Source organism: Hakea prostrata, chromosome 1 (genome assembly GCF_041222555.1).
Source record: "Hakea prostrata isolate BN-2017 chromosome 1, UWA_Hpros_2, whole genome shotgun sequence".
Lineage (NCBI taxonomy): Eukaryota > Viridiplantae > Streptophyta > Magnoliopsida > Proteales > Proteaceae > Hakea > Hakea prostrata.
This window is the reverse complement of record NC_142600.1, coordinates 27,029,077-27,054,531: the sequence shown is the minus strand read 5'-3', so window position 1 is coordinate 27,054,531 and position 25,455 is coordinate 27,029,077. Positions and strand designations below refer to the sequence as shown.

Genomic DNA, 25,455 nt, shown 5'->3' with positions numbered 1-25,455 from the left:
ATTCAAACTAGGTCATAGATTGTGTATGAAGAATTTTGATGTTTAAATGATTGATTACTTTCCGCTGCCAATGAAGTCGTCGAAAGAGATAGAATTGCTATTCCAGACGATCACATTCAACTCTCGGAGACCTTTGATGAGCAAGAAAAAGAATTTCTCTTGAAAAGTAGGGTTCTTACCTCCATCTGTATAGAATGAAATCATCGCAATACGAGTTTAAACTACGGAGAATTAAGACGATTATACGAGAAGCCAAGGAATCTAAAAATGAATGAACAACTAAACCTACCAGTACAGGTCCTTGTCCAGAATTTAGAGCTTCCATACTCAAGGCAGACATAAGGATACGGAATGGATCTAAGGATCCTACCTCGAGATCCATTCCGTATCCTTTAACCTATTGCATCCCATGACTACACCACACAAAGCCAACAAACAAGACCAGAAATTCAACACAACGATCCCATCCAAGAGAAGAGATTAGAAAAGCTGTGGAATTTGCAGACAAAGTGTTTGAGAAATTGAAATCGGTCACGTGGCATACTTGTAACCTCGAGCATCTGACCTTGGATCCCAGATATCGACATGGATGAGCTTCAATTCACACTTCATAGCAAAAGATGGAAACTGAAATGAGATAGCAGGGGTTGCCGGAGTAGAAGAGGGAAAAGGTAGAGAGAGCCTGGAGAGGAGAGAAGATTCTGGAGGGATATAAAATTTTCAACCACAGGATTAGAATAAGACAGGTGTTTATCATCTAATGGTCAACTGGATGAAACATGAGGGTGTCAGGAATGGAGGTGATAAAAATCCTGATGAACATACCCTGCCGGCTGAACCTTGTTGTCAGTATATGCAAGTTTTGGGCTGTTTTATTGTTCACATGAACAATATTATGCCAGTGGTGCTACTCTACTTTCTATTTCTAATGTAGAATCTTATTACACAAGTTTTAGGAGTCTCTAGAAAGTGTAGTTTCTATTTTCTGTTAGTTTCTAACATGGTATCGGAATTTTTTTAAATCAAAATATTGTTATTCTCAGTATTCTCTTCTAAAGTTTTGTTTCGGTGTTCCTCTCTTTGGTGCATAGCCACATACTGCTGTACTTATTTTATCGCTAGATTAGATGAATAAAAAAAAATGATCTATTATATTACTTACTTCATACTTATCCCAAAACTTGATTGATTACTTTGATCTTTTATTTTCTACATATCTGTTTTTCTTTGCAAACACCTATTGGATTTTGTGTTGCAAAACTTTTCAGTTATTCTTCAAGTTTTGGTCTGCAGCCAACCGCTACTGCAAATATTGTGCTACTTAGATCAGGTTTGATTATGCAAACTGATCTCTTCTATCTATTATCTGTACTTAGATTTCAGAACTTGGATCAAATTTAAAAATAGCTACATCTTCTTTTCACTTTTCGGTTTTGCATTATGCAATTTCTTTTTCTTGAATGTTTTGCATAATGAGAATTTTATTTTGCCCTATCATGATTTGGTTTGGTGTGATTGATAGCTGGTTTAGTTCTGGCTCAAGTTTAATTGGTTCAATTTTCATTCATAGTTTATTCAGTTTATGTTAGTTTTTTTTATATTTCTTACCTCATTTTAAAGTCTTATTCAATTATTGGGTTCAATTGACATTATTCCCCCTGTACTATCTTTAATTCCATATTCTATATCCATGTTTTGTTTAATTACCAATCTCTCTTATACTATATTATAATCTTTTCGTTTAGTGTTTTCCCTTCCAAGTGTGTCCTCAATTTATAAATCTAGTTCATTTCATGTTCATCACTTCTTTATTTACAAATAACCTCTTGAAAAATCTGATTTATTATAGAATTGCCATTGGGCTTATATATTTACCGGTAACCCCTTGGAAAATTCTGGTTTATTACAATGTTATCATTAGCTTAATCCACCACGGGTAGAGTTTGGAAGATGTTTCTTGAATTCAGAATTGCTAGATGAATGAAGACTATATATACCATTAAGGTCTCATTGGAAATTGTTGCTTGGGATATTTTTATATTGGATATTAATTGTCATTAATTGTCCATGTGTAATGCTACACGTGAGGGGGAGAATGATACCTTATTCTATATCTACTCAAGGTGTGCTGAAAAATATTATTTGTGAAGATCTTTGTCTTCAACTTATGGGATTCTACAACAATACCTTTACTTACCTATCATTACCTATCTACTTGGTTTGTAGTAATCTATACTATCTTACCTACCTATTTGGTCTGTAATAATTCATATTACTTTACCTACTTGGTTTGTAATTGTCACGACTCCGTTTTCACAGGGCTTGGTGGGGCCCACATCATGTACATTCTACTAGGGCACGTGACAGCTCTTCTTCGTTAACACCTCTTTATAATCAATACAACAAAATGCTAGACAAAACATTCTCAAAAACAAACAACTTGGTTGACAGTTTGACTCATAAACATATATATGTACATAGTCTAAAGTCCTGTTATATTTACATTTGACCTTTCAACAGTGTCTAGATCAATACATACAGTCTCAAAGAAATATATACATTCACTGTCAAGTTATACAAACATCAAACGTAACGAAATGAATGAGATTACATCTTCAACTTTAAAGGCATTGACAGATGGCAACACCTTGCCTTTATCATGAATCTGAGTACCTGTCAACATTTACAATAATGAGCTTTGCGGCCCAGTAAGCAATAAAGACAACCATGTAAGTAAGTCATGCAGTTCATTATGCATCAATTATCACATCAAAATCATATACCATCATACATTCCAAATTTTCCTTTATTTTCTTCTTCTTTTCCTTTATCATTTTCCTGTTCCTTTTTCCTTTTCTTTTCCTTTTCCTTTTTCCTTTTTCCTTTTTCATTAAACTAGACCTAAGCGCTACTTGTAGAGAGAGCACCATCAGTCTAAACCACACAAGTGGCATCAGTCTCAACCACGCAAGTGGCATCAGTCTCAACCACACAAGTGGCATCAGTCTCAACCACACAAGTGACATCAGTCTCTTGGCTCAAGGCCAGGTGTTCTCTACAGGAGGCCATCATCGGTCTAGTATATCTTTCCACTTTTCAGTCTCGCTTCATGCCCTCCCATTTGGGTACATAAGTACCAGGACTTACAGAAGCCATTACATTTTATTCCTTTCTTTATTTCCTTTCTTTTTCTTTTCACTTTTCAGTCTTGCTTTATGCCCTCTCATTTGGGTACATAAGTACCAGGACTTACAGAAGCCTTTAACATTTTATTCGTTTCAGTCTTTTTATATTCAATTTCAATAGCATTATCATGCTCTGCCTATTTCCATGCACACTCTCATTTCAAGCATCATTCAATGTCATATGAGTAAAGGTGGACATAGCTCCATATAAGTCAATCATTTAAACATGAGAGCATGATATCATTCAATCTCATCTGAACACAGTTCACGACATTCCATCATTTACATATGAAAACATGATACTTTACATTTAACATGCATAAACATTCTTGCAAATTCATGATTAACAGTTCAAGAACACTATTAACATTTCATTCAAGCAGTTCAATCCACTCATTGAGCTGTCATCCAATTCCATGCATTTTGTTTAATACACAAAAGCATATATCATACACTTTCCATAAATTGCATCAACGAATAGATAAAATAGATTTCATGTCATCATGTAAATGTTACATGTCTACTAAATGAAATCACCTACTTAACATACATAGGTTGGTCAATATCACTTACCTATTCCGTGCGTTTCCTGACCTTAGTTTCATCATAATCCGCTCTCCCTGCATCTCGATCGATCAACGGCAATTACGAAAATGCAAGAACCAACAGGAAATTTCCCCCTTTTTATATTATTTTCTCTCTCCTACTTTCTCTCTCCTCTTTTCTTTCTCTCTCCTCCCCACGGTTTTTCTTCTCTTTCCTCTCTTGTCTTCCTCTTCTCTCTCCACTCCCTCTCTCTCCTCTTCTCCTCACTCCTTCTCTCTCCTCTTCTCCATGGCCTTTAATGGCTTCCCTCCATATTCTCTGCTCTCCCTCCACTTCTTCTCTACTCTTTCTCTCTCTCCTCTTCTTCCCACTCCTCCTCTCTCCTCTTCTCCACGTGCCCCTCTAAGGCCTTTAATGGCTTCTTTCCATATTCTCTTCTCTCCCTCCACTCCTTCTCTGCTCTTTCTCTCTCTCCTCTTCTCTTCTCTTCTCTTGCTTTTCTACTTCTTCTCTTTTGGGAGTCTTCTCCACTACGCAGCAACCATCACTCTTCCCCCCATTTAGTTGGTCCTCTTAAGTCGGTCTTCTAAGTCGGTTGTGGTATATAATATATATAATATATAATACATATATATATATATATATATATATATATATATATATATATATATATATATATATATATATATATATATATATATATATATATATATATATATATATATATATATATATATATATATAAAATAATATACATATAATATATATTTAGTTATAGGATTAATGGGCTTTGTTATGGGTTTGTGGGCCCGCTGTAATATCTTATGCAGGGCCCACACTGAGGTGCTAATATTAGTACCTCCGGGTTCCGAAAATCATGCCGATCATTTTCTCGTTTTCAGTTCAGTCTAATTCCACTGTTGTGGGATCCACAAGCGATGTCTGACCTCGACCAAATGTCAATTGGATCTAACCTAATTTACGCTATCCTTTAACTATACTCAAATCATTTAATTAAACCGTCAAATCAATTATCGAATCCGTTAATAATCTTAAAGACTGACACATTCACACACGATAATAAAATAATAATATTAAAAGATGCGGGGCATCACAGTAATAACCTACATAGTCTTTTATCTTACCTACTTGGTTTGCAGTAACCTATATTATCAATTACCTATTTATTTGGTCCATAGTAACCAATACTGTCTTTACTTACCTATTTGATCCAACAAATATTGCATTTGCTTATCTATTTGGTCCACAGAAACCAATATTGCCCTTATCTACCTATTTAGTCCATGGTAACCGATATTGCCTTTTGCTTACCCATACTTTACCTACTACTTGCCTTCTTACAAATCACTTATATGGACATTGGAGCTACAATCTTGAAGATTTAGTGTGGCGATTCCTCACTACTATTGGCATTATTTGACTAGTGCCTTTTGATGCTGATATACTTATGGATTTTGTTCGTCTTTAATTGTTCTTAGGGTAAATATCACTTACCTCCCCTCTTAGCTGGACAAATAGCACTTACACCCCCTCTTAGTTGGATAATATCACTTACCTCCCCTTTTACCTAGCAAATATATCAAACACCTCCCCTCTGTTAACTTTCTCCGTTAAATTTAACTTTTACCGTTGAATATTTTTCTAAAACCCCAAACTACCTTTGGCTAAAAATATTTTTTTTATTTACCCTAAATTACCGTAATCACCTTAGCAGTTAAAATACTAAATTACCCTCAATTAAAATAATTGTTAAAAACTAAAACACCATAGTTAAAACTCAAATTATCTTTAATTATTAAAAGCCCAACATATATATTTTTTAATATTTATCAAGCAATTAAAAAAAAACTAATGAGTTATTTAATTAGTTAAATTTAGCGTGTAATGTTCACATTAATTTTTACTTAGCGTGTAATACTCTTTTTAAAAAATATTTATCAAACAATTAAAAAAACCCAAAATAGTAGTAAGTGTTTAATTTTATCAACATACCTTGATAGTAGTACGTGTTTTTTTAATTGTTTGATAAAATTTAAAAAAAAGAAGAAGGTATGTTGGGCTTTTAATAATTAAAGATAATATAGATTTTAACTATGGTGTTTTGGTTATTATAATCATTTTAATTGAGGGTAATTTAGTATTTTAACTGTTAGGGTGATTATGGTAATTTAGGGTAAATAAACAAATATTTTAAACCAAGGGTAGTTTGGGGTTTTAGAAAAATATTTAACGGTAAAAGTTAAATTTAACGGAGAAAGTCAACAGATGAGAAGTGTTTGATATATTTGCTAGGTAAGAGGGGGGGGGGGTAAGTGATATTATCCAACTAAGAGGGGGTGTAAGTGCTATTGTCTAGCTAATAGGGGAGGTAAGTGATATTTACCCTTGTTCTTATTATTGGATAATTCGCTAGACATGAAAATTTTAAAGTTTTTTTATTATTATTATTTTTTTTATTTAAAATTGGTGTTGATTATCTCTTGGGTGCAGTTCTCTCAATGTTTATTGATGTCTGTTATTGTTACACATTCAAGATTGGTGCTATCTTTCAAGTTTATTCTTATTGTATAAGCTAAAGTTTGCTTTGTATATATTTCAGTCTGAGGGGGAGTGTTAAAGTATACGTAAGTTTTAGGCTGTTCTACTATTCACGTAAACAATATTATGCCAGTGATGCTACTCTACTTTCTATTTCTAATATAGAAATCTTGTTACAAGTTTTGGGAGTTTCTAGAAAGCATAGTTTCTATTTTTTGTTAGTTACTAATTTTAAAACTTTCATTTTTCAGTACTTTCTATTTTGGACAGATTTTAGGAGTTAAGAAGACTACAAAATTTTGTCCATAAATTTGTGCTATTTATTTCCTACTTTAGAAGGCAAGATATCTTGCTTCTCAAGTTGTAATCTAGACTATTGCTAGCTATAAATAAAAGACTGCGATTCTAGGAGTGCTAAGCTAGAATTGCAAGCTTATGTGATTCCTATCAATTCTTCTTCTTTCTTCTTCTTTACTCTTTTTTGTTTTCATCTTCTCAGTTCTTCTTATTATTGCATTGTTTTGGTTGATTAAAGTTTATTTTCTATCACATGTATATATCCTCACTATTAGAGCCATCCAAAAATGCATTAGTGACATCAAATTGATGAATAAACCCAATCTTTTGACACAACAAACGAATAGAAGTCACCTTAACAATCGGGCTGAAAGTTTCAGAATAATCAAGCCCATAAGCAAAACCTTTTGGGACTAACCGTGCTTTATAGTGTTCAACATTCCCATCAGATTTCCTTTTAAGCACGCTTTATAGCATTCAACACTCCCATCAGATTTCCTTATAATTCTATAAACCCATTTGCAACCGATTGGCTTTTAACAGGGTGGAGATGGCGTCAACAACCCAGCATTGTTACTAATTAGAATGTTAAACTCCATGTCCATGGCAGCTCTCCACTACACATGTTTAACTGCTTAAGAGTAACAACTAGGCTCTGTGGTTAACATCAGAAAGAAGAGCTAGATGAAGGGGATGTTTAGTGCTGCAAAGACTCAAAGGAATCCCTTGACTATGAGTGCCATCCATAGGGCGGGTTACCATAGAATGTATTCGGCTAGAGGTAGGAAAAGTAGGTTCAGATTCAACATCAAGTGGGGATGGGCTAGAATGCACAGCGTCCAATAAAGACGGGCCAGAATTTCTGGTGTGAAGAATAGATGGGCCAACACCTCATGAATAGAAGAAGCATATTTAGTAGAAAAAGACCCATTAGAATTTGAAAAAGATGGGTCAGATGGTGCATGATGAATTGGAGAGGACCCACTTACATCATTAGAGTAAAAATTGAGGCCAGGAATGGAAGAGGAGATAATGGGAGAAACTGAAATAATAGGAGAAGAAGTAGTGGGAACCAAAGAGGAAGAAATAGTTCTTGGACTAGGATTGGAAACTGAGGGAAGAGAACCTATAAAAGGAGGAAATTAATGCTGGCCGAAAGGCAGTAGCAGAAATAGAAGGAGAAGAAGAAGAGACACCTAAAAAACAATTCTCATCAAAAGTCACATGATGAGAAACGATAAGTTTGCAGGTCACAGGATTAAAATCCCTTATGATTGGAACTATATCCAAGGAACAAGCACTTAGCAGTTTGAAAACTAAACTTACAAGTATGGGAAAACAAGCACAACCAAAAACATGAAAAATAGTATAGTCTGAAAGAGCTCCAAAAGTAAACTCAAAGGGAGATTTATGATGCAACACAGCAGTAGGTAATCTGTAATACCCCTAGATTTTACTAAGGGCCAACTTTCCTTGTTTTTTTTTTTCCCTTTTTTCTTTCTTTCCTTTTTTTTTTTTTTTTCCTTTTCTTTTTTTTTTTTTTTCTTCTGGGGTTTCCCTTTTGGTTTCCTTTTTTTTTTTTTTCGTTTTTTTTTCTTTTTTTTTCGCTCTTTTTTTTTGTTTGGTTTTTTTTTTGTTCTTCTCTTGTTTGTTGTTTTGTTTTGTGTCTTCTTTTTTTTTTTTTTCCTTCTTCTTCCCTTGTTTGTTTTGTTGTTTTTTTTCCTGTTTGTTTTTTGTCTGTCTTTCTCTTCTTTTCCTGTTCTCCTTGTTTTTTCTTTTTTTTGTTCTTCGTTTTTCCTTGTCTTTTTTTTGTTGCTTCCTTTGTTTCTTGTTGCCTTTTTTTTTTTGTTGCTGTGTTCTTTCTCTTGTTTTTGTTTTTTTCTTTTGTTTTTGCTTGTTTGTCTTTTTTTCTATGTTTGTTTCTTTTCTTTCTTTGCTTTTCCTTTCTGGTCCGTTGGTGGGTTGTGGCTCCCCCCGCGGTCTCTTCTCCTTTCCTTTGGGCCCTGTCTTGGCCCCCTCGCGTCCCGCCTGGGTTGTGTTTCCCTGGTCCTGTCCCGTCCCTGCCTGGGCTCTTGTTTTTCTTTGTCTTGTTTTTTTTTTTTCTTTCTTGTTTTCTTTTCCTTCTTCTTGCTGTTGTCTTGGTTTTCTTCCCTTTTTCGTGGTGTGGGTCTTTGGTTTGCCGTTGGGTCCTTTCTGCCTTTCTTTTTTTGTTGGCTTGTTTTATCTATTTTTTTTGTTTGGTGTGTGTTCTCTTGTTGTTGTCCCTTTTTTTTGGTTTTGTTGGTGTTTGTTCCTCTTTTCTTTCTTGGTTTTCTCTTTTCCGTTCTCTTGGCGTTCTTGGGTTGTCCCTTTTCCCTTTGGGCGGTCTCTGTTTATAATAAAAACAGCATTTGCAAAAGCATCCCCTCAAAACTCAAATGGCAAACCAAAGTGTGCTCATAAATTGAGCCGCATATCAGTAATATAACGATGCTTCCTCTCAGCCACACCATTCTGGGCTGACATATGACAACCGATGATGAATCCCACAAGTAGACAAAAATTGAAAAAAAAACCTTTGTATTCTCCTCCTCAATCAAAATGCAATTTTTTTTTTTAATGGAGGTACCAAATTGATTTTCCACTAAAGACTTAAACAATGAAAGGCTAGTAAAACTTCATATTTTTGTGCAACTGTATACATCCAAGTGAAGCGTGTGTAATCATCAATGGACAAACTATACCAAGATGTCCAAACATAGACAACACAGGGGTTCCTTTCTTATTGTACACTAGCAATAGAAACATAGAATAAATAGCAATCCAACACGATGGGTATGCAATTTTATAACCATTTTATAAAAAATATAAAAGAAACTGTAGGAGAAAAGAGAGAGAGAGAGAGGGACAATTCCCATCTCATCACATTCATCTTTCAGAAGATTGATCGAATTCTCACAAAATTTTGATCAATGATTGAATTCCCACAAATTTCCGACCAACTAATTTTGATAAGGTCAAAATCAGAATATTTTAAAAAAAAATTGATTATAATCATGGCCTTGTCAGAAAGAAAATAGATAACCTTAGTTTTTTGTTTTTCCATGCACTTTTCCTTCCTTTACCGCAAGTACTTTTCCAAAAACTTATCGTATTTGCACAAAATTCTATCAATTGATTTTGCAGTCTTGATTCGGATCAAAAGAACACATAAGGTTTCTTTCATAAAATCATTCTTTAAAACAAAACGAATATGATTAATAACTAATCAATAAGAGAGTGGAAGTACCTTATCCGTACGGAATTGCCTGAAAGATCCAAGCAGCCAGAATTGGTCCAATAAAAGGACAAATCCGGTAAACATAGAAGTGCTCCCATGTGTCATGGCGGTTGTTCACATAAGCCCACCCAAAGGCATTGGCAGGATTCATTGCGGGTCCAATGGACCCGAATCATAAATATTTACATCATGTAACACACTGATAAGGGATAGACTTGTAAGTTTGGTAATTGTTAGAGGACAAGATCATAAGATCATAATGTATGATTTACATACTGTAATTACTATATATAATAAAGGTAAGATCTCAGATCATATACAATCTGAGAGATTTCTGAGAAATACTAACTTGGTATCATCGAGTCAAGCAGATTCCTTGGGCATTCTGTTTCTTTTTCTTTCGGTTTTCTTGCTTTTCTTGGGGTTTCTTGCTCGCTTTCTGCAACTTTTTCTGCTGTCATGGCTTCCGCTTCCTCTCCCTCTATGTTTTCTAACATTCACCATTTTCTTTCCATCAAGCTTTCTTCTTCCAATTACCTGGTATGGCAGTCTCAATTTCTGCCTCTTCTTAGTGGATCTGATCTTGAAGGATTTGTTACTGGTTCTGCGGTTGCCCCCAATCGAGACTCCGGTTTCTTCTTCTGGCTTATCTGGAACCTAATCTGCATATATCTCTTGGATGCGTCAAGATCAGATGGTGTTAGGCTGGCTACTCTCTTCTCTGACCGAGGATATTCATTCTTAGGTAGTTGGCTTGTCTTCCTCTGCTGCGGTTTGGCAGGCTTTAGAGACGACTTATGCTTCTCATAGTCAGGCTAGAGTGATGCAACTTCGTCTTTCTCTTCACAATTTGCGTAAAGGTTCTGATTCAATGGAGCTCTATCTTCTGCGCCTCAAGAAGATTGCTGATCAACTGGCTTTGATTGGAAAACCTATTTCTGATGATGAACTTGTTCTTTTCACGCTTGGTGGTTTAGTATCTGAATTTGCTTCCTTTGTTACCTCCGTTACTACAAGGGAAAATCCGATCAAGATGCGAGATCTTCATGGTATGTTGTTGAGTGAAGAGATTCGCACTTCGTCTGTTCTTCAGGAATTGACCAATGTTGTTGCAAATGTTGCTACTACTCCTGGAGTTTCTCAACTAGTTGCTTCTGCCACTGTTTCTACGGCTTCTCCAGATTTTGATTCTGGCCGATCGCTCAGATCTCCTTCCAGATTTACTCATGGTAGAGGCTGTTATCATGGTTTTGGTTATCGTGGAAATTCTTCACGCTCTGATAGGGCTCCTTTTTTGTAATTTTTGTGGTCGTCTTGGTCATTTTGCTCGTACCTGCTATCAACGTTATCCTGGCTCTCATCCTCAGGTGCTGCCTCAAGCTCATTTTTCAGCCTCTACTCCTCAATCTTGGTTTCCTGATACAGGTGCTACGCACCATATGACTTCTAATCTTCAAGCTCTTCATGGTCCTCATGAGTACACTGGTTCTGATTCCATGCATATCGGTAATGGATCAGGTTTGCGAATTGCTCACTCTGGCTCTTCAATTCTTCACTGTTCTGATAAGTCCTTTGCTCTTAATCAGATGCTTCATTTTCCTGACTTGACTTATAATCTGTTATATGTGCGTAAATTTGTTGAGGATAATTCTGTATATTTTGAGTTCTTTGCTAACCGATTTCATGTTAAGGATCAACCTCGGGGACTTTGTTGCTCAAAAGCCATGTTGAAAGAGGCCTCTACAAGCTTGATGTTCCTGCCAAGCCTATTGTTACTGATTTTGATGCTTTGGCTTCTGTTCGAGCTTCTTCTTCCATTTGGCATGCTCGGTTAGGACATGCTGCTGCTGATGTTGTTCGTCGTGTTCTTACAACTGCAAGTCTTCCTGTTACTTCTTCAACCGAACCTGTTGTTAGTGTTTGTTCTTCATGTCAACTAGAAAGGCTCATCAACTTCCTTTTGGTAGTTCTACTTCTCTTACTACTGCCCCCTTACACCTTATTCATTCGGATTTGTGGGGACCAGCACCTGTTCTTTCTCTTAATGGACATCGTTACTATGTTTTGTTCATCGATGATTACACTCGCTTTACATGGGTTTATACTTTGGCAAAGAAATCTGATGCATTGCAAGCCTTTCAATTGTTTAAAGCTTTAGTTGAGAATCAATTTAGTTCTTCTATTAAGACTTTCCAATCTGATTGGGGTGGTGAGTTTAGGAGCTTTTCTACATTTCTTTCTTCATGTGGTATTCATCATCGGTTGTTTTGCCTCATACTTCAGCTCAGAATGGGGTGGCTAAGCGTAAACACCGGCATATTGTTGATATGGGACTTGCTTTACTTGCACATAGTCACTTACCTTTTGAATTTTGGGGGGATGCATTTGCAACTGCTGTTTTTGTCATCAATCGTCTTCCTTCTGCTGTCTTACAATACAAATCTCCTTTTGAGCTTGTATTTGTTGTTTTACTTGACTATACTCAGTTCAAGGTTTTTGGTTGTCTTTGTTACCCATTACTTTGCCCTTTTAATCAACATAATTCAGTTTCAGAATTGCTCAATGTATTTTTGTTGGGTATAGTCCTCAGCATAAAGGATTTAAATGCTTTATTCTTATTACCAGGAAGACTATTATTTCCAGAAATGTCACATTTGATGAAGCTTCATTTCCTGGTTTTCCTTCTTCTTTTTCTTCGATGTCTCCTCATGTTTTTTGGCCTGCATTTCCTCCTTTGTTTGTTTCTTCCCCTACTCCTGACTCTAGTCTAAGTCGTGACTCATCTTTAAGTTCCTCTTCTCCTGCTTCTTCATTTCTTAATGAAGGTTTACATGGGCCTGCTAGTACTCTTCATACTTCAAATTCTGTTTTTAGTCCATCTACAATTCATGGTTCTGCTTCTCTGCCTAGTGCTTCAGGCCCACCTTCTTCAGGCCCATCTTCTTCTCTTACACCACTTGTAAGCCCATTTTCTGTTATTCAGCCCATTTGGCAGCATTCTATGGTCACTCGGTCTATGGATGGCACACGTGTTCTTAGGGCTCCTTTGAGTTTATGTGCAACCAAATTTCCTATACCTATGGCTTTATTAACTTCCATGGACACCGAACCTACTTGCTATTCCCAGGCTGTTAAGCATCGAGTCTGGCGGGCTGATATGGATACTGAATTTGGTGCATTACTTAAAAATAAAACTTGGTCTCTTACTCCTCTCCCACCGGGGCGTCGGGCTATCGGTTGCAAATGGATATATCGAATTAAACGTAAATCTGATGGCAGTATTGATCGTTACAAAGCTAGATTAGTGGCGAAAGGATTTTCTCAAGAATATGGCATTGATTATTTTGATACATTTAGTCCTGTTGTTAAGACTACCACCATACGGTTATTACTTTCTTTGGCTGTGTCTCATGGTTGGACTATACGGCAACTCGACGTTACTATTGCGTTCTTGCATGGTTCACTTACTGAAGATATCTATATGATGCAACCAGCAGGCTATATTGATTCTCACCAGCCCTCCCTTGTTTGCAAACTTCACAAGTCCTTGTATGGTTTGAAACAAGCTCCGGCAGCATGGTTTCAAAGGTTGAGTTCTTACTGGGAAGTTTTGGGCTTTGTTGGGTCTCATACAGATACTTCCTTATTTTATGTTGGTTCTCACGCCCAGTCTTTATTTTAATCTACGTTGATGACATTCTTGTTCTTGGGCCATCCACTATGGTGATTGATGATATATTGGTTTCTTTAGCCCATGAGTTTGCAATGAAAGACTTGGGCCTAGCCCGCTACTTCTTGGGCATCGATTTAACAGCAAATTCGGATGGGCTCTTACTTTCTCAAAGAAAGTATGTTTTTGATTTACTATAACAAACTAATATGCATGGTTGTAAGCCCATCGGTTCTCCAATGAATTCTTCTGCTGCCTTGTCTCGCACCGATGGATCTCTTTTGACAGATTCAACAGAATATCGAAGTGTGGTAGGGGCTTTACAATATGCCACCCTCACACGCCCTGATATTGCGTTTTCAGTGAACAAATTATGTCAATTTCTTGCTTGTCCTACTGATATTCATTGGATGGCTATATAGCGTGTCTTACGCTACTTGAAGGGTACTTTGTTTTATGGGCTTCAGCTTTATCGGTCCTCTTCCATGGATTTACATGCTTACTCCGATGCTGATTGGGCCGGCTGTATTGATGATCGAAAATCAACCGGTGGTTAACTCATTTTCTTGGGCTCCAAACTCATATCATGGCAATCTTGCAAGCAAACTGTGGTAGCCCATTCAAGTACCAAAAGTGAGTATCGTGCTCTTGCTTTAGCTACTGCTGAAATCACTTGGATTCAATCCTTACTTCGGGAACTTCATCTTCCCTTGATTCATGCTCCTACGCTATGGTGTGACAATATTGGGGCCGCTTATCTCTCTTCCAATCCGGTTTTCCACGCGCGTACCAAGCACGTTGAAATCGATTTTCATTTTGTTCGTGATAAGGTCTCTTGTGGTGATTTGTTGGTTCGTTTTGTTTCCAGCGCGGATCAATTAGCTGATCTTCTTACAAAGCCTTTGCCTGCACCTCGATTTACAATTTTGCGTACCAAACTCAATTTCCTTGATGGCGGGTTGAGTTTGCGGGTGGGTGATAAGGGATAGACTGATAAATTCTGTAATTGTTAGAGGACAAGATCATAAGATCATAATGTATGATTTACATACTGTAATTACAATATATAATAAAGGTAAGATCTCAGATCATATACAATCTGAGAGATATTTCTGAGAAATACTAACTCACTCTTTAGCATGTAACTTAATTTCCTAGATCCATTCTAGTACTAACCTAAGAAATCTTCGGTGAAAGACTCAACAACCCTGAAACTGTAATGGTCCCATACACATTTAGATTGTAACACTATTGGGTATTCCTTTCCCAGTTAGGCCAACAAGACTTTCTTTAGAACTGGAAGTGCCTGGATAGAGCAACGTATATGGCACCTGGACAGGCCCTACCCGATTGCTCCACCTTTTGTCATTGTTCATCTCTGTGATCCTCTTTTCAATCTTTACTAGCTTCTTCCCAAATCTCTCAAAAGCTTCCAGTGGTACTGCATCTGATGTCCACTCCGGAGTGTCCCTCTGCCCAAGATACACTTCATCAGAAGAATGCATGGACAAAATCTCAATCAGGGATACACCTAAGAGGGTTTGAAGCTGGCTCGTAATTGTTATCAGGAATACTTTGTCAGGGTTCCTTTCAAGTTCAGCATATTCTGGAGAACCTGGTTCAGGCATGAAGCGACGGCTTATGGTTGGACGATTTGGGAGATAACCTGCATATGGGTATTGTCCAAAATTAATAGCTGCATGGAGAGCTGAAGCTACCCATATAATGATGGTGCATGTCTGTGTTAGCTCAGCAAGCGTCTGCATCTTGGGCCACCATGGCTCATTCTTTTTGTCCCCATGGCCTACATCACGGAGTTCAGCCCACCAGGATTGGAGCTCAGAGTCACTTTGAACCAACTCATCCTTGGGGTAGTAGAAAGAGCAGTATTCATGGACCCAAGCTTCAATGGCTGACCATATTTCAAGGCCATCAACTGCAAAAGGGTAGTCCTCGATCAATAGGCGGAGGCCATGAGGACTGTTTGGGTCTGGAACTGCAATTCCCCTATTCATAGCAAACAATGATCTCCATTTTCAGTATGGTGCAGAAATTCTTAAGCTTTCATGTTTGTAAAGTGTATGACTATGAACTTACCTCTTCATGAGATCTGCAGGCAATGCCTGCTCAGGGAAAACCCAACTCTTGTAAACCAAGGAAGACATTTCCATTGCAAATTTTGCTGGGAAAACTGTATTCTCCAGTACTCCATCAGCATTGATGAGGATTTGCCGAGAAAAGGCATTTATATTCATGGTATCCCGGAAGTGAGGCTGCAAAAGCTTATGGATTGGATGAACCACACTCAATTGTCTATTTAGCGCAATGACAAATGGCTCCATCACCGCATGAGTATGTAACCTGGAACCAGATTAACAATACCAAAACAGTTGAAAATGAGAGTCTCAACACCGATTTCTCAGTGTAAAGCATTCAAAACATTCTATCATGTAGGCATACCAGTGACTGATGAGCTGGTGAACACCAGAGTCATTCACTGCTGCATAAGCTTTAGCAAGCTGCCATACCAAGGCTTCAACACCTTGTGTTGCAGGAGTAAAGACCTTGCTAATTACACCGTGTTGGTCACCATCTAGACGTGGTAGGCTCAGCTCAATTGCTAGTGGCTTCAATGTCCCATCATCTCTCAAGAATAGAAGTGTTCTGGTTGCATAAGTCTTTGTAGAAGTAGTGTTTATCCGTCCCAGGTATGGCATCAACGTATCATGATGGTTCAGTATGAAGAGCCTGTTCATTTTAATTGCCTATAGAATAACCATAGTATTAGATAGCTCATGTGAAAGCTTGTCACTTAGAAAATTGTATTGAGTACATAACATGAAACACGGATTGACCTCATGTACGCTTAGACCATTTAACTGCCCCTCAATGTGATCTTTAGTTATTGAACTAGTATGGTTGCCATATACATTGGGATCCAGTTTACTGATGGGGGGAAACTCCTGCATATTGACAAGAAACCAACCTTAAAGATAACTAAAACAGAAGTAGAAAAGAATTTAATAAAATGCATCAGATTCATCAAGTTTACTTGAAGAAGGCAGAGGCAAACAGGGTTCACTCCAGCCAGCATTTCTCGTGCAAACTCCTCATCTGTTCTCCAAGCAGTCTTATCCTCTGCATTATTACCAGATTAATATGGTTAATAGTTTGCCCTTTCCTCACCAGCTCTATCAACTTTTCAAAAGAGACATATATTTCTTAACCATAAGCAGTAAATGTGTAGTGGCACATTTTGTATCGGCTGTTGTGGAATTGTCACGCAGTGCTGCAAATAGAATGTACAAATTCTGCTAGTCATCAGATTGTGAATGACAATGCATACCTTTGATCACTTGTGGTGTAGGGAATTTGAGGAGTCTTTCACTGTCCGAGCGACAGAGTTCCTTTAGGAGCTCCAAGTGGATCTTGCTCTTAACTTTGTCTAGTGTTGGGCCATTAGGCAGCGGAATCCCTCCTTCATAGAGGTTTAATACATCTTGAAAGGTGTCAAACTCATTTGGAGTGCTATCACATAAAGCTTTTAGCCCTGGGGGAAGGAACTGAACTAAAGCTTTCAAAGCATATGCTACGAAATCTGACAACTTCAAGTGACCAAACCGTTCATCTCTTGGAACATAAATGTTCAGACTCATTGCCAGTGGTATTCTGCTCTCAGAGTTAGGATCTGTTGAAATTAACAATAAATTGATGAAATGCAAGCTGAAATGGTCAAGAAATATAGGAAAAACTATCAGAGACAGAGAAATCACGAGGATCCAATTAAACTAAGGATAAAGTAGGTATTGGACATCCTTCTAATCAACCCAAACTTGGTACAGAATGATGACAGAAGGATAATTAGCAAATCATTAACCTGTCTTTGTAGGTTTTCGACCAGTACTTCCCCTGCGTGGGTAAGGGTATTCTGTTGAACCTCCAAGAACAGGGCGTGCATGTTCGTGTCCCTTGTCAGGGTCCCCCAGATCATTATAGAAAGCATAGTCGTAGACGCGATCCCATTCCTTGAGCTCTCCTGTCCCATCTCCCCTCCCTTCTCCCCTCAGATTCAGAAGTTCATCTTCCCTGTACTTGAGCAGAGGCTCTGGTGTGTCTCTTGGTAGGAAGGTCTGTGGTAAAAGCCACACATTAGTTCCCTTAAAAGAGTCAAGCCCATCTTAGTTTTCTGCCCATTCCACAACTCATCCCCCCAACACACACGCACACACAAGAGGAAATAAAAAAGAAGGATGTCCCATTTTTAACAACACAAACCCACCAAATAAAATTTTGAAGAACTTGAGAGGTTCTATGTAATGAGATAAGATTATCAAAACTTCTACCCTTTCGTTAGTTCTGTAATCTAAAGCAGATATAAGTCAGGAGACTAAAATATTGGAAGTTACAAGGTCATGTAGTCTGAGTTCAGTAGGTAAAATTCTTTTCTTTGTTCTACACGCTCATCCAGGCAATTTACTGTTTGCTAGAATAGTTGATAGTTCTTTATACAAATCCCTGTCACTAGAAAATAAATGAAGAGTCACTATAGAATGTGCAAACTGTGAGATTTAAAGGAAGGTGACTGATTAAAAGCTACCACTGCATGGCATTATTAATGTTTCTGGGAATTACTAATAATGTGTTTGGTTCCAGCTTAAATGAAATGCTGAAGCTACACGTCATCAAAGTATTTTCAAATCCAATGATTTAACACAATCATTACCTGGTTAGTGAAGAAAACCCGATCATATTTGTAACGCTTAGCTGGGTAAACCCAAGAATTGCAGATAAAGTGGATACGACCAATCCCTGGTACATCTTCAAGTGTGAGAGTCTTGAGGTAGAACTCATTATGGTGCATGTTCTTGATGATGAAAGCTCCAGGTATTCCCATTGCTTCAATATCCCACTGGAATCTGACCTTGTAAGTAGATTCTCTAGCAGTTAATGGGGTGATTTTTGTTATCCATTGCTTCAAGAATGCTTGTTCTCCAACCTTTCCCCTCATCTCCTTACCTGCAATGTTCTTGGATTGAGTTTTCTCTTCAATATTTGACTTAGGCTGTGAATTGAACTAACGAGAGATCCAGTTTCCCAATGCCATTAACTGTTTCTGAATTGAACTTACTGTTTACGGCATCAAGTCACAGGTTCGTTTGCCCATACCAAATATTCTGTGTTCATTTTTTTTTTTTTTTTTTATTTTTTACCCTCTTTTTTTGTTTTTTGTTTTTTTTTTGTTTTTTTTTTCTTTTCCCCTTCCAACTCTGTTTTTCTCTTTCGGTTTTCTTTCTCCTTTCTCTTTTTTCTTTTTTTTCTTCTCTTTTTTCTTTTTTTTTTTTTTTTTCTCGTCTTTTTTTTTCCTTTGTCTGTTTGCTTTTGTCTCTCCTGTTGTGTTTCTTCAGATCTCTCCTTCACTCTTTCGATTGCTCTTGTTCAGCCGGCCATGGTTGGCTGGACTACCGCGCCGCTAGCACCTCTTGACCGAATGAGTTCGTTGATTCAGAGGGTATAATATTGTAAATTTAAAAACTTAAAAATAAGTTTTGTAAAACAATAATTTTATATTTGCATTTAACCCCAACGTTTTGTAATCTGAGCCGTTCAATTCATTTTGGACTATGTGGCAAAAATCCGGCCGTTAGCTGCTTGCGGCAGTCGCTGCCGCAAATTAAAATCCCCCTGTGTTACTTAAAACAATAAAGAATGTTTTTCATCTCATGTAGTTTGCCTAACTTAGGTTCGTTTGGATATAAGTAAAATGGAAGTGCTTCAGAGATTTCTTTAAACTATGTTGGGAAAATCTCTTCAACCACCAAGACACCAATCTAACATATGGATTGGACTGGGAAAAGAAGAGTTTCAATGGAATCCAATCCATAAGGTCACATTCAGAGAGATAAAGAGATTTAACAAGAACCAAAGCAAAGTTGTTTTAGTGGTTGAAACCACCTCCTCTTAGTGAAGAGGTCGTGGATTCGACTCTGAGGCAAATTAATATCCCAATCTCCCGGCTTAATATAAGCCCAATTGTACACAAAAGAAAAAGAAAAAAAAAAAAAAAAAAAAAGAAAGAAAGAAAGAAAGAAAAGAAAAAAAAAAAAAATGAAGGCTTGACTGACCTAACTTGACTTGGCGAGGATCACCTAAAAAGGATAAATCCCTTATTTGTCTTACCGTATTTTTTACATGAGAGTCTATCACCACCTTACATGGCCGAGTTTGACTCACCTCCCAGTCGAAATTCGTACCACCCTCTCATGCTTTTTCATCCTACAAATGCGTAATACCCACGTCTAGTTTGGTCCACATCCTCTATAATTCTTTTCCCTACAATTCCCTCCTAGGATTGTGCCGTGGCATTAAATAATCTAACAGTCACCAAATTCAAGCTAGAGTATAAATAAAATTTGAAATTTATGGATGGGTTTAAATAAAATTCAAAATAAGTATCAATTGGGTAACCGTTGAATTACTCAATGCTACATGGCACAATCCTATAAAAAAAATTGTAGGAAATTGTAAAGAAATGAATGTGAATCGATCTACATTTTGATTAAATAATAGAGAGGACGACCAAATTGAGTCCACATGGGGCCACACGATTATGTGATGAGAATGAGGGCGTTGCAGTGGATCCCATTTCTTTGGGGGTGGGGCGTGGGGCATCAAAGAAGCAGGACCACAGTTGTGCTTACATCCCCTTCGACATTTCCAAGATATTTTTCTGAAAAGGTTCCTGCTTTGCTCTGCTTTATCGTTCATTTCGGAGCAAGAACACTCTCGGAAGGTGAAAAGACTAGTCTGTGAGAAAAAGCCAAACCGCCAAGAGTCCCTGGTTTTGTTAACGACTCTGGTTTTGCTAACCTTTGTGGGTAGTGAACTCCTTAAACCTCGAAAACCAAAATAGCTTGAGAACAGTTAAAAGAACCTCATTTGAACTCCAATCTCGAACAGAGCAAAAATATCAAAGGGAAAGAAAAAGAAAGAAAACTAGTGTGCTGGCGGGTTTTAGTTCACTTCAAGAAAAATAAAAAGTTGGAAAGTTGGAAACGAAGAGAAGAGGAGAACAGGGTATGGTGAGTGGAAATTAAAAGGAAAAGAAGACTGACCTGGGTCGCCATGAACAGCACTGATGAGCTGCAATGAAACTCTTTTTCCCAGTAACTCATGAACCCGGTCGAGTAGTGAGGCCCCCAAATCGTTTAAGTCCAAGACATTCTTCTTCATCAACACAACAGATCCTTTGATCTTCTTCTCATTCACTCCCCCTTTCATGCATCCCATTTTCCCCTACACCTCAGCAAAGAGCACTGACACAAGAAAAGAATGAGTTGCAGAAGAGCACAGAAAGAGATAGTGAATGTAAGTATAGCAAACTGGTGGGTAATTATATCTATAGATTTCAGTAAGTTTCACGTGATCTGCTGCGTTGTTGGATGGAAAGATATGTGGAATGGAATTTTTCCCCAGTCTTTCTCTCTCTAGAAACCGCTGCTTCCACTCTCTTTCTTTTCTCTCCGTAGGAATGGAATGTTGCCACCTCGCTTTCCCTTATTCTTTTCTTCTCCCATCGTTTTTCCCTTTTCAAAAGAGTTATTAAATTTTACCAAAAAAGATAAGTAATTAAATTATTGTAAAATTTGACTTGACTAACGAAAACGAAAAGCCAACATTCTAGCATTGGGTCTCACTTCCGATCCGAGTGGGCCCCGTGAGGGTTTAAATTTTTATTATTTTTGGGAAGAGGGATTCTCAATGATAAATTTATGAAGGACTTCCCCGCGCCGACAATATTTTGTAGTAAAACTAATGAATGGATTATGAAATTATCCAAATGCTTATACTTTTATTTAAATTATTTAAATTTTAAATTACCTAAATGTCATCTAGAAAGGAAAATGACAATAATGCCCCCATTTTGATTCACCAAATGACACTAATACCCTTACTATCATTTTAGTGATTCAAAATCTGAAGTCAAATCACGTAAATGATATTCCTTAAGCAAAATTATCAAAATATCCCAAAGCATGCCCCAAACTAAGAGTGATTCCATTGACTCCATTGACGTAGCCTCAACAACTCATCGACTCCACTAACGTAGCCTTTGCAACTTGCCTTGACCTTGATTCCATTGAATCCATTAACAACTCAGTGAAGGAATTGTGACCACTGATAAGTACTATTTTCTTCTTACACCTCACCTCAACTCTACAACACTCACCACCAAAGTGCAAGGTAATATTAGAGATTTCTTCTTACACAAAATCACATGGACATATGGTTCACAATGTTCACCACGCTTGATTTCGTCGACCATCGTTCTTGGTCATGTTGGGCCATTATCAGGCAACCTAGTGCCCTACACCTAGCGCACGCATGGTACTCAACGAAATGCCTTTGTGAGCACCATGTGATGCACCCCCCCCAACACACAGATGCAGGGCCACAACCACCACCCTCATCCCCACCCCGAAATCCTCAACCCCACCCTCACGCCCACGCCCCGCCCACACAGATAGTTATATCTTAACATGAAAAAAAAAAAAAAAAAAAAAAAAAAAAAAAAAAAAAAAAAAAAAAAAAATTGTTTTGAAGTTGGGTATGTGTAATCGGACATCAATCACAATTGTAATATTTATCTAGCTTGAGTACTCTTGTTTCTACTGATGGATAGAAGGGTTACATGGGTGGCTAAGTTATTTATATGCTAATGCCATGTTTGGTATGTTGCATAAGTAAATCTTATTTTATGGGCCACCCTTAATACATATGATTGGTATTTTAACATTTATTTCAAATAAAGGAAACCCAAATTGTGGGGTTTTAGACTAGGAAAACATATTTTTATATGTTAAGAGTTTTGTATCACTTACTCTTGAGAAGAGAGTGTGACATTGATTGGTTTGAACATGCAAGTTCAAGATCAATGATTGAAGTGTACACTCTAAAAAGCACAAAGAGACAACATGTAAAAGCATGTAGAGGTAGGATTCTTATGAATCATTTGTATAAATCCTTACTTAGTGTTTGGCTTTATAAACAAAGCCAGATCCAAAGCCACAAGGTAAAGGAAACAATGAAAGATAGTTACCATCTATATGGACACAAACAAGCACTAAACATTGGTAATGAAATTTTGATAATGTTTTGTTATCAAATGGATTTCATATTAACGATACATAGTAGACATACCTTTGTTTCATCTTAATAGGGGTATTTATGTGAATGATGTGCTAATAATAAGGATTAGTCTTGATATATGAAATCAGCTAAGGCATTTCTAAAGTTTAAGTTTGATACTAAAGACATAGGTGAGGCTGATGTGATTTTGAGAATCAAGATAGTCAGAAGAGAAAATGAAATACTTCTGTCTCAAGCCCGTCGATATAGATAGTTAAAAGAAGTTGATCCATTTAGCTAGTTGGATATAGTGAATGGGTTGATCAATTTAGGATCTATATATATTGGGTTCTAACCCAAGAAATGTATCTATTTCTTGAGGATATTTTGTTTTCATTGCTTTAGAGGAAGCTAGAGAAGAAACATAGTGGCCTCGACATTTTCTAGAAGGTATTCCAAGTTGGCAAAAACCAGTTCTTACAACTTATATATGATAATCAAGTTGTACAAAAATGTGAAGTATAGTGGAAAATCTGGATACCGTGAGACAATTGCTCTTAAATGATGTATTTTCCATGGATTTTGTAAAGTCAAAGGAAAATATTGTGGATCCGTTGACAAAAGGCTTGTCAAGAGAGCTAGTAAATTGAGCATTGAAGGGAATGGGGTCAAAAGCTTTAACCTAAATAATGGGACTCTAGGGTGGAAACCTAACCTAGCGATTGAAAATCCCATGGACTATGTTTAATATATACAACAATGCAAATTTTGGTTACTCTAGTTTGAACACTATTTTCCATTCTTAAGATGCACCAGTGCTACCTACAATGGTTTAGGGTATGTTATGCATTTAATAATTTCTATAGCTTAATGACCAAATAATTTGAAACATTAAGTGAAGTGTTGTAGGATACTTTTGATAGAAATACACCTATATACGTGAAGAACTGACCAAATCTATGAAAAATTTTTAAAGGCAAGATTTTCTAAAGCACGAATGAATCCCAAGAAGTTGAGGGCTGAAAGAATGAACACAACCGAAGACAAATATAAAATTGAGAGAGCTCTCTGTATGAGATTTATTATTTAGGCTTACATAAATAATTGGTGATTGAAGGCTCAGTCCATTGACTAGTTAAGTGAGTCCGATAGGTTGTCACTTAAAAAGGTCCAAAGCAAAAGCTATGCATGTTGATGCATTGTTCATGTATCACCACATTTATGTTTCTTCAAGTCGATTTTTTAAATGTGGTGAATTGTTGTATTAGTGGTTTGATTTAAAAAAATAATAATAGTTATTAATTACTTTTTGGATCAAATAGTCGCATTGGTTCAATATGCCTATTTTTCAATGGGAATATTGATTGGAATATACATATTGATTCAAAAAGATACATTGATTCAAGTATCTTTTCACTCAAAGACATTGTTTCAAAGAGGCACATTATTTTAAATAGACACATTCGTTCATTTGTGCATTTTCATCCCTTATAAATAGAATGAGAAACTTGTGGGAAGCAGAACGACTTTTGAAGTTGGCATTTCTTCTCTTTAAAATTCTGATTTTTAGTTTCCTTTAGCTAAAGTCTAGAAATCAATTATTTTTTTTTAGTTTCTAAGCGTGGTGAGTTCTATCAAGTTCAATTGAGTCTAATTTGTTGGAGTGCTACTCAAATTAGTTCGAAGAATTGTATCTTGAGTGGAAGTTCATTAATTTGCTAATCACTGTAGGTAAGAATTAATCGTTTTAAGGAGATTCGGTTTGATCAGTACCTCTCTTCATTTCTTTGTAAATTAATTTATTTTAATTTTGATTTTGTACAATATGGAGTCAATGGTAAAAGTCTATGTGGTAAACATCAGGAGGTCTTTAGAGAGATAAAAGAGATTTCTTATTTAGCTGAACATATTTTTAGGAAAACGGGGAAAAAGTGAACTTCACGTCTAAGGCTTCTATACAAGTAATCTCGTGGTAGTTTTCTAGGCGATTTTACACTAATAATTTAGTTAAAGAGGTTTTTTTGATTACCTTGACTTCAAGCCAGACTTATGATTCACCAACAAATGCATATATATATATATATATATATATATATATATATATATATATATATATGTCCCCTCAAGAAAAGACACCCTTTCTTTTCCATTGGGTAATGAAAGGTAAGAAAGGAAGAAGATAAGACTGAAGTATGAAAAACGATATGAATGTGATTGCCATTTTCATTATCAGAGAAAATTAACACCATGATCTTTATGATAAAGATCTGTTGATTTTAGTTTTCATGACAGAATCGAATGTTTCTCCTCTCTTTCTCTTATTCTTTTCATCTCTCCATTGTTTTTTCCTTTTCAAAAGAGTAATTATATTTTACCCAAAAAGGAAGTAATTAAACTATTGAGTAAAACTTGACTAACCAAAACCCAACACTCTAGCATTGGGTCCCACTTCCGAGTGGGGCCGTGAGGGTTTGAATTTTTTATTATTTTGGGAAGAGAAAATTCTCAATGATAAATTGACTATCATCCTTCCTCCGACACAAAAGGAGAAATGATAGTTTCTTCCTCGTATTATGGTAAATTCTAACCTTAGTAACTATGTTTTTATTATAAATGTTATTTTTGACACAATGGTAAAAATCTACTGTATAGAATAGTAAATCTAAGGAGGTCTTGCATTAGAATATCCTTCTCTCCACACCTTACTCCCTAGTCCCTATCCCCTTTTCCATTCCCTTGGCCTATAGAACTTAGTCTTCGTGACTAGGTTGATGGTGACTAAGAATGGGTGCAAACGCTGCAATGGAAGATGT

General features: G+C 36.8%; 1 protein-coding gene across 1 annotated transcript; it reads right to left on the bottom strand.

Annotated features, from left to right (window-relative positions):
* Window positions 1-14,395: 14,395 nt before the first annotated feature.
* LOC149028545 (putative linoleate 9S-lipoxygenase 5) lies at window positions 14,396-21,044 on the bottom strand. Its single transcript, XM_089137511.1, has 9 exons — window positions 20,629-21,044; window positions 18,240-18,532; window positions 17,394-17,646; window positions 16,863-17,204; window positions 16,569-16,654; window positions 16,372-16,479; window positions 15,977-16,281; window positions 15,614-15,877; window positions 14,396-15,523 (listed from the first exon to the last, which is right to left on the bottom strand). Exons 1-9 carry the CDS (start codon window positions 20,801-20,803, stop codon window positions 14,752-14,754), a joined length of 2,598 nt encoding a protein of 865 aa, XP_088993637.1. The 5' UTR covers window positions 20,804-21,044; the 3' UTR covers window positions 14,396-14,751.
* Window positions 21,045-25,455: the final 4,411 nt, after the last annotated feature.

Excerpts from the sequence above, each read along its gene's own strand:
- LOC149028545 (XM_089137511.1), bottom strand. The coding sequence starts at position 20,803 with ATGGGATGCATGAAAGGGGGAGTGAATGAGAAGAAGATCAAAGGATCT. Across the intron at positions 18,533-20,628 it reads TGCTGTTCATGGCGACCCAG|GTAAGGAGATGAGGGGAAAG; the intron begins GTCAGTCTTCTT and ends AGAACATTGCAG. Across the intron at positions 15,878-15,976 it reads CACCAGCTCATCAGTCACTG|GTTACATACTCATGCGGTGA; the intron begins GTATGCCTACAT and ends ATCTGGTTCCAG.